Genomic DNA, 10,000 nt, shown 5'->3' on the forward strand with positions numbered 1-10,000 from the left:
ATTCAGGTAAACTCTTGCAGGTGCTGGCTTTTCCAGGCCTCCCATAGAATTCTGAAATGGTTGTGACAACAACCCACTACAGTTGACTGACTTCAGGTATATAGCCGCACGCAAGAGGTCAAAACGCATAAAGGAATTTGATGGGAGGTGCCGAAACCACTCTCTATTCGCTCACAAATTGAACCCGGGTTCGTGAATTTGTGTCTATTCTATTTCTAACGACGTCTATTCTTGAAAAAAAAAATTATGAATGGGCGAACATAAGTTATAAAATCTTTGATGGAAATGTACATTGTTGAGCTAACCAACAGCTGAGAATCTATTGTTTTTAAAACTTCCATTTTTACATTATGCAATAAAAATATGCAATAAAAATGCGACATTTTAATTCACGACATTCATCAAATGCTTATTTGGTATCGTCATATGGGATTTAATGGAAAAAACTCAAACAAGGCCTTCGTGGAAAAGCATGAGAATAATTGACCTATCAATTCATGCTGCATGCAAAAGCACTTTATTTTAATATCTAACTGAAAATGATTGCGTACAGCAAACGTGCAAACATCAATTCTATAGTATTGTTTGTCCTCCCCTGGGGGACAGTAAGGGAGGCAGGACAAAGCCACACACTTCCTGCAAACTGGTTTGTCCGCCAGGATGGGGCTGGGTAGGTACGGGAAAGGGAGAGTAGGGGAGATTTCTACCCTCCTGCAAAACTGCTTGTCCGCCCCGGGTAGGTAAGGGATCAGAAGGGTAGGGGAGACAGCAGCGCCCGATTACAGGGTGCGTAGCGCATGTCTTTTCTGCCAGTTTGGGTTAGTCGACACATTTTTAACTAAAAGAATGGTGCTTATCATTTTGGTTTTGTTTCGTCATTGTTTTTTTTAAAGTAAACTTATTTTTCATTTCTGATATAAACTTTTCTTGTATCAGCTTAAGTGTAAATACTCCTTATTAGTTAGATGTAAGCTGCTTACAAGTTAAAAGTCTTTAAAGATCGTACGCATTTATAGATTCATATGGTTTCCAAGAATCTACCATCAAAGATTCTCTTCTAATAAGTGCTGTTTGTCCAACTGTAAAAAATATTATAAACTTCTGAAGTGATCAACTTAAGTCTTAGTGACATTAAGCTGATATAAGCGATACAAACAGTCAATATACGTACATCAATAAAGCTCTCTCTCTCTCTCTCTCTCTCTCTCTCTCTCTCTCTCTCAATTCTTACCTTATATTCTCCGTAACCCAACGAAATATAGCACGAAGCCTCTCCAGGTCGTCAGTCGCCGGAAGACACAAGTACCGAACGAGTTCCGACGAATCTTGCCCTATCTGAAAGATAAATATCTCTCAGAAGAGTCGGATGGGATGGAAAATCCGCCGTCCCTAACTATGGCGGGTGCAACGGATACAACGCAACTTATGGTAAAGGAAGAAAAAAAATTTATCAAGTGTATAAGAATGCCAAAGCTGGAGACTTCGGAGAACTCGATTCACCAGGAACCCTGAAAAGGAAAACCCTGATCTATCTATCTATCTATCTAACATGCACAGTCTTTCGAAAAAAGGAGGAGAATCGAAAGGCCTTGCAGTGGTGCTCCATTGTTTCACTTTCCTTCGTGGCTTTTGCCTTTATATATATACATATACATATACATATACATATACACACACACACACACACACACACATATATATATATATATATATATATATATTATATATATATATATATATATATGCGATAATTGCGACAAACAAATCCTAGGCTGAATTATTAATGAGAAAATTTCCATACAGAGACTATACAAGGAAAAAATAACATTCTAAAATTCCACTTACGGACAAAATAAACATCCAGCAAATAATAGTACAAGAGATTAAAATATACAAACCTCAAGTTAAAGCCAGCGGCTGACATTAAATACTAAAAACAAAAAATTGACTATACAAAAGCAATTACCCTCCAACTACATGGCAATAAAGACACGGGTAAACACGCAATTGCTTTTGATTAATTCGAAATATAGTTTCAAAATATCAATATTAAATTATGCAAGCATTAAAAGAAACATTCATAGTAAAGATTTTAATAAATCTAAATAAAACAAAATTTGCAAACATTAAAAGAAATATTATGAGTCAAAATTTTAATAAATTTATATAAACCAAAATTATGCAAACATTAAAAGAAACATTGAGTCAAAATTTTAATAAATTTATATAAAACAAAATTATGCAAACATTAAAGAAAACATTGAGTCAAAATTAAAAATAATAAATTTATATAAAACAAAATTATGCAAACATTCAAAGAAACATTGAGTCAAAATTTTAATAAATTTATATAAAACAAAATTATGTAAACATTAAAAGAAACATTGAGTCAAAATTCTAATAAATTTATATAAACCAAAATTACGCAAACATTAAAAGAAACATTGAGTCAAAATTTTAATAAATTTATATAAAACAAAATTATGCAAACATTAAAAGAAAAACTGAGTCAAAATTTTAACAAATTTATATAAATCAAAACAACCTATTATAAGCAATGATATAAGCATAACCAAGCAATATTAAAGCCAAGTAATGTTAAATTATATAAAAAAACAGCAAAACTTGCTACTGAAATTAAATTGTAATAATAAACTAAGGATACGCTGATATACACAGCCAGTAACAACATTTAATTAAAAACACGCGAAAGAAGCTAATATTAAATAACAGTATTATTATTGAACTACTATTGTACAACAAATATATAATCGGGTATTTTACAATTATAAAATTTTTTTCACAAAGTATCATTACCTTATAAGACATAAAAACTAGATTTATTTTCTATCATCGTAACTTTATGAAAAAATAATAATTCAAATAAAAGAAAGAACTTCATTAACATTCTACCATAGAGATAACATATTAGTGTATAGATTTTAGGCTGAAGGCCAAGTACTGCGACTTATGAGGTCACTCAGAACTGAAAGGGAAACTGACAGTGAGAAGGTTTGAAAGGTGTAACAGGAAGAAATACTCGCAGGAAGATGGATGGAAGAGAATACGAACGGAGGTACAGTGAAAGGAATGAAGATTGCAGCTATTTATACTTTTATCAAATAAACTCGAGTTCATCTTACCGTATCGGGCGTATTCAGGACGTATTCGTCAATGTCCGAAAAATCCGTATCTTCCAGAAGATTCACTTTCCTGCAGGGAGGCGGTCTAGCCGCGAACTTCGGCGCTTCGTCCGTTAATATATCGTTGTCAGTTTGAATACTTACGTCTATCTGTTGGTCGATGACGAAAAAAAAAAAAAAATGATATTATTATTACTAGCAAACATATGTATACAGAAATTATGTATGATAAATTCGTAAAGTAACTAAGTCCTCGGGCATAATCAGCCCTGTTTCATGGGCAGACCCAGCTCCATTTCAGGGAATCCCTTCTCACCCCCACAGGAGGTAGGATGAAACCCCATTATAAACCATCTTGGGGGTCCCCACTATAACCCTGCCAAGTTTCATGCCCATCGGACCAGCCGTTTGGCTGTGACTGAATGACAGACGGACGGACAGACATAATGCCCATTATAGTAAGATATATTCTTGAAACTCCCATAATAGCACGAAACGCTAAAATGAAGAAATTGACAATGGTGTGAACGCACCCCAAGGCAAGAAGTATATGACCTGCACTGGTATTACAATGTTGAAGTATGAACCACACATACATACATGCAAACACTATATATATATATATATATATATATATATATATATATATATATATATATATATATATATAGTATGTACATATGTATCATTAAGGCTCTATTTCTAATAAAAATAACAATAATATGTAGTGAGCAGATCTTCTATACATGTTTTGTTGAAACTTATGTCAGTTTTCAGCGAATCAATCTTGTACATTGTCTTTTCAATTCTCCTGATAATTCGTTTTTCTGACTCAGCTAGGTCGTTGAGTAGAATTCAAATATTTGTCATAGTTAGGGCATTTGTCAAATATTTTATCAAAAGTACTTTAATATATATTTTGCTTATATCTCTTGATGGGTATAGATACCAAGGTCAGTGACTTCGACGAAATCTTGGGAGCTATCTGGTGTTTTGGCATTTTTCTGGAGATAGTCGAAACACGTAAACAACACCAGCACCTGAAGGAGTCCTACCGGAAGTACAAGGATACATAATACCTGTATCCAGAAAAAGACCAAAACACCAGATAGCTATCAAGATTCCGTCGAAGTCACTGACCTTGGTATCTATACCCATCAAGACCTATAAGCAAAATATATAATAAAATATTTGTTAAAATATTTTTGACAAATACCCTAACCATGACAAATATTGGAATTCTACTCAACAACCTAGCTGAGTCAGAAAAACGAATTATCAGGAGAATTGGAAAGATTAATTCGTTGAAAACTGCCATAATTTTCAGCAAAGCAAATAATAATAATAATAATAATAAAATAATAATAATAATAACTAATAATAATAATAATAATAATAATAAAGAAATCCATAATGGTGTAAATGGAATATATTAGAAATACATACACAAAACGAGTGTTTCCGAGAATCTGCTCGATTCTTCTTTATTTACTTCGAAGGTTACTTTATGGGAAAGGTTCATGACCTTTTGATGACGCAGGCCCCCAATGAATTGGACAATATGGTTCCACACCCTTTTTGCCCAAGTCCACTTACGTCCTATTTGTTGACGACATACCTTAATATACTTAGTTTAATACATATTTCGTGTATGAATAGCCAAGAATAGAACTACAAGAAAATCAAAAGCATTTATAGTTTTATATAGTTTTCTATTTGCAAATGTACCTAGTTTGAGGAGACGCGAGCAGTTTCTGGAAGGCTATAATTTTAGAATGTATATTTCCTTATATATTCTTACATTTACATCATTGTGGACCTCCTCCTCCTCCTCCTCCTCCTCCTCCTCCTCCTCCTCCTCCTCCCCTCCTCCTCCTCCTCCTCCTCCTCCTCCTCCTCTATCTATCATCATCATCATCATCATCATCATCATCATCATCATCATCATCATCATCATCATCATTATTATTATTATTATTATTATTATTATTATTATTAATAATAATACTGGATGAGTATTTTTCAATTATTATTATTATTAGGAACAGAGCCTTAGTGATTTTTTTTATACATATACGTATGTATGTATGCATGTACGTGTAGTTCACACTTCAACATCCTGTGTAGGCCGTATCCTCTCACCTTGGGTAAACGTCACGGAACATCGCAAATCACTCACCATTCTTCTCCTCGTGCGATGGATTTTGAAAAACGGTATTTTATTGAAGACGAGTCCTTTCTTCTTCTTTATGGCGATGGGCATGAACTCGTGGATCGTCTGAAGGGCCAGCTTCGACCACCGATCCTCAGCCGTCAACGGAGCCAATGGTAACTGTTCGCCCTCGCTGTTCATCATGGCTTCTACTTCCGGCGAATGGGGGGGACTCGGGGGCAGTATGCTGACGTCTGGCTCCTCCAGACTTCCAGGCAAAGGCTGGAGGATGGCCGGCCGCTGGATGGCCGACCCCAGCCCTGAGGTAGAGGGTCCGGACGAAGCGTCCGAGTGGAGTACCGAGATGTCATCGTCGAAAGATGCACCGCCCATTCTGCAGGTCAAATAAGAAAAAAAAAAAAATTTTCTTTTTTTTCCTTAAAGGTCAGCCAAAGAAAAGTTACATGTGAATACTACATATAAATTAGGCCTCAGGCCAAGCGCTGGGACCTATGAGGTCCTTCAACACTGAGGGGAAAATCGACAGTAAAAGGTCTGAAAGGTGTAACAGGAGGAAAACCTCTCTGTTGCACTATAAAATAAAACTGCATGGAGCGGGTGGAAAGTAAGATAGAAGAAAGAACATGAATGGAGGTATAGTAGAAGGAACGAAAAGGGGTTTAAGCTAGGGGTCGAAGGGACGCTGCAGTAACGTTAAGTAGTGCCTATAGTACACCACACGAGGTGCACTGACGGTACTAACCTCTACAGGAACACTGCGTCTCTAAGGTTGTACCTAAAACTGGTTATCATTTTCACTACGTTCATAAGAAAACCGCATACAATTGGGGCCTATTCTGCCTCAATAACTATTACCTATCTATTGACTGAGAAAACCTGCAAAGCCAAAATGTAATTCTCTTTTTTTTTATTAACTTAAATTCTAACGATCGCTACCACCGCCAAGGATCGACTTCCTGTTTCATCAAGTTTGGGTTAGATATGAGCATTTAGATGTCTGCTCCACTAGCCTTTATTAAAACAAGACATTTATAATTTATATTTTTAAAGCTGGAATAGTCATTAAATCTCTCTTCTCTTAAAAATGCTCAAATCGTCACCATAATGTCAGAAATTCACGAGATACCGGAGGAGGCAGACAAAGACAAAAAGACGAGATTATCTTAGGAATGAGACTGAAAGAAAAATAAATGAGAACTGGTAAATACTAAGCAACTGTTCCTATGAAAGATTAAGCGAACATTGGCAGTTGATGAGTAGCAGGTGCTGATGAAGACGAGAATGAAGTGCTAGTAGCAGGCACAGTAAAAGATTAACTGGGAATCGGGAGAGTATAATTAAAGTATTGATCAAGATTAACCCCCAAATCGGGTACGGATAAGAAACAGGTACTTTGAATATTCACTGAAAATTAGGAGAGAATGAGTTGCGTGCAATGTTCGACATTACCGGAGCATCTAGCAAAGTTAGGTTACAATTACTTGAGAGATTGCCTGAGGACTCAAGAGATAAGTTGGAGGCACTGTGAAAGTTTAATGTACATAATGAAGGGATGAACCAGAGAAAAACAAAATAACTGATATTGTGAACTGAGATTCAGATTTTATGTATTAAAAACTGCAAAAAATTGACAGAAAACCAATAGTATCAATAACAGGTACTATAAAAGATTAAGAACTAGAAGGGAATCATTAACACGGAACTAGTAAATTGAGAATGAAGAGGGATATGACCACTAACTGATTGATTGGGAATTAGGAGATAAATAGTTTGAGTTCATAGAAATCAATTGGAAATTCAAAGACATAACAGGTAGTCTGAAAGCTTAGCCAAAATCACGAGAGAGCATGTAACATGTACTCTACACATATTCACTAAGTTTCGTGAGAGGATATACAGAAGTAGAGGGCACTATGAAAGATGACTTGAGGATCCAAAGAATGTAAGTACCAGGAATGGGAAATATTAATCAAGAATCCGAAGATAAACAGTAGATAATGCAAAGGAATAACTGGTAATCAGAAATTAAATAGCAGGTGCTGTGTGGGAGATCAACCCTACGAATCTTGAGGGAGAAAGAGGCTGTGCAACACGGCTTCATTTCAGTTTGGAAAATCTTATAGATTTCATATTCAAGATTACACATAAAAAGTCTTACACATATTTTTATATGAATATCACAAATATATTAAAGTGTGGACCTACTTACCCTTTATATTGTAGGAATAAAAAAAAGTATGCTTAACAGAATTATGACAAGGTGAAAAAATGAAAAGTAATAAAGTCATAGGACACTCACTCTAATTTTTGTACTGGTGGTACATAAGGCTGAAGGTAAGGTTCTTCCGTCTGGGTGGACACGGAAGAGGTAGTGTGCTCTGTCTGGGTGCTGGCGTCTACCTTCTGGAGACAAAAAGAGAATCTTTTAGTTTATTTTGTTCTTCAAATAATGAACTTGAAACTGAGCTGGAAAAGAGGGACTCTTTGATTATATAGAAATATTATTATTATTAGTATTATTCAGAAGATGAAACCTATTCATGTGGAACAAGACCACAGGGGTCACTGACTTGAAATTCAAGCTTACAATGAATATGGTGTTCATTAGGAAGAATTCAGAATTTGAAAAGGGAAAGAGGAGATCTCTCTTATAAAAAAAAAAGGAGGAAAAATAAATTAATAACAGATAAAATTGTATTAAATTACAAGGAAATGAAGGACTCTGACTGAGCTAATTAGTTATGAAATAAGTGTATGAAAGATCACACTGAATTTACGGATTAATTGAAAATAGAAAAAGACAGAAAATTGTAATTTTACTGGACGCAATTACTAAAAAGAGAGATACTACTCTTTCAATTTCTGGATAAAAGCAATAAAAATAAATACCAGCCAATTCAATCAATAATCATTCAATCAATTGATAATCCAGACGTTAATTATCAATCATTAAACAGTTTAAGAGACTCACCTTAACGAATACACCAGACGTATGAGGCCTCGGGACTGCCAAAGGAAAATATCGATAGTCGGTCTGAACGAAAACGTCCGTGCGATTGAGCTCTGCAATATCAATCATGATGACACCTTTAGAAACGTGACCTTTTATTTATTCCTTATTGCAAAGCAATATTTAACAAGTATGAATGAAAGGAATGCCTTCACCATAATCTAACAGTATACTAGGAAGATAAAAAGGAGTCTTGAAACACTACATAGACGTTGCAACCATGAACAGAAATAAATATATATATAAATAAATATATAAATTATATGTATATATCTATATATATCTATCTTATATCTATATCTATTATATATATATATATATTATATATATATATATATATATATTTATATATATATATATATACACACACACAAAGAAAGAGAGAGAGAGAGAGAGAGAGAGAGAGAGAGAGAGAGAAGAGCGAGAGAGAGAGAGAGAGAGGAGAGAGAGATCGGGCACCATGCTGAGAGGTACAACTCAGGCTTGAAGTAGATTAGTTTTTAGTCGTTTTGATATACATTTGAAATGACTAACTCTACGGTGTTCACACACCATATTTTACTTACCTCTGTAAACAAAATTCATTCTATACCTGTCTAGTTTTACAATGCCCAATATATATAGTAGGTGCTTTACTCACCAGTCTTAGGAACAACGAAAAAGACGTTATCAGAAGAATATAGAGTAGCCCCTACAAGAATAATGCCGTTGAAGCAGCGAAAACCTCTAATAATAATAATAATAATAATAATAATAATAATAATAATAGATAGATAGACTATAAGAAAGCCTTCGACATGATACCACACACATGGCTAATAGAATGCCTGAAAATATATGGGGCAGAGGAAAAAACCATCAGCTTCCTCAAAAATACAATGCGCAACTGGAATACAATACTTACAAGCTCTGGAATAAGACTAGCAGAGGTTAATATCAGGAGAGGGATCTTCCAGGGCGACTCACTCTCCCCACTACTCTTCGTAGTAGCCATGATTCCCATGACAAAAGTACTACAGAAGATGGATGCCAGGTACCAACTCAAGAAAAGAGGCAACAGAATCAACCATCTGATGTTCATGGACGACATGAAGCTATATGGTAAGAGCATCAAGGAAATAGATACCCTAGTCCAGACTGTAAGGATTGTTTCTGGGGACATCAGGATGGAGTTTGGAATAGAAAAATGCGCCTTAGTCAACATACAAAAAGGCAAAGTAACGAGAACTGAAGGGATAAAGCTACCAGATGGGAGCAACATCAAACACATAGATGAGACAGGATACAAATACCTGGGAATAATGGAAGGAGGGGATATAAAACACCAAGAGATGAAGGACACGATCAGGAAAAGAATGATATCCAGAGACTCAAGGCGATACTCAAGTCAAAACTCAATGGCGGAAATATGATAAAAGCCATAAACACATGAGCAGTGCCAGTAATAAGATACAGCGCAGGAATAGTGGAATGGACGAAGGCAGAACTCCGCACCATAGATCAAGAACAAAAAACCAGGAACATATGACAATACACAAAGCACTACACCCAAGAGCAAATACGGACAGACTATACATAACACGAAAGGAAGGAGGGAGAGGACTACTAAGTATAGAGGACTGCCGTCAACCATCGCAAAATAGAGCACTGGCGGGGCAATATCTGAAAACCAGT

At 35.4% G+C, this 10,000-nt stretch overlaps 1 protein-coding gene across 1 annotated transcript in view; it reads right to left on the reverse strand.

The window, feature by feature from the left end:
* LOC135209071 (uncharacterized) overlaps positions 1 to 10,000 on the reverse strand; it is a 261,895-nt gene that overhangs the window by 52,305 nt on the left and 199,590 nt on the right. The window contains exons 5-9 of the mRNA XM_064241653.1: positions 8,288 to 8,379; positions 7,616 to 7,719; positions 5,323 to 5,689; positions 3,144 to 3,293; positions 1,232 to 1,335 (exon numbers count right to left, since the gene is read on the reverse strand). Coding sequence (XP_064097723.1) covers positions 1,232 to 1,335; positions 3,144 to 3,293; positions 5,323 to 5,689; positions 7,616 to 7,719; positions 8,288 to 8,379 — 817 coding nt within the window. The remainder of the gene's footprint in view (positions 1 to 1,231; positions 1,336 to 3,143; positions 3,294 to 5,322; positions 5,690 to 7,615; positions 7,720 to 8,287; positions 8,380 to 10,000) is intronic.

This window comes from Macrobrachium nipponense, chromosome 37 (assembly GCF_015104395.2).
Source record: "Macrobrachium nipponense isolate FS-2020 chromosome 37, ASM1510439v2, whole genome shotgun sequence".
Classification (NCBI taxonomy): Eukaryota; Metazoa; Arthropoda; class Malacostraca; order Decapoda; family Palaemonidae; genus Macrobrachium; species Macrobrachium nipponense.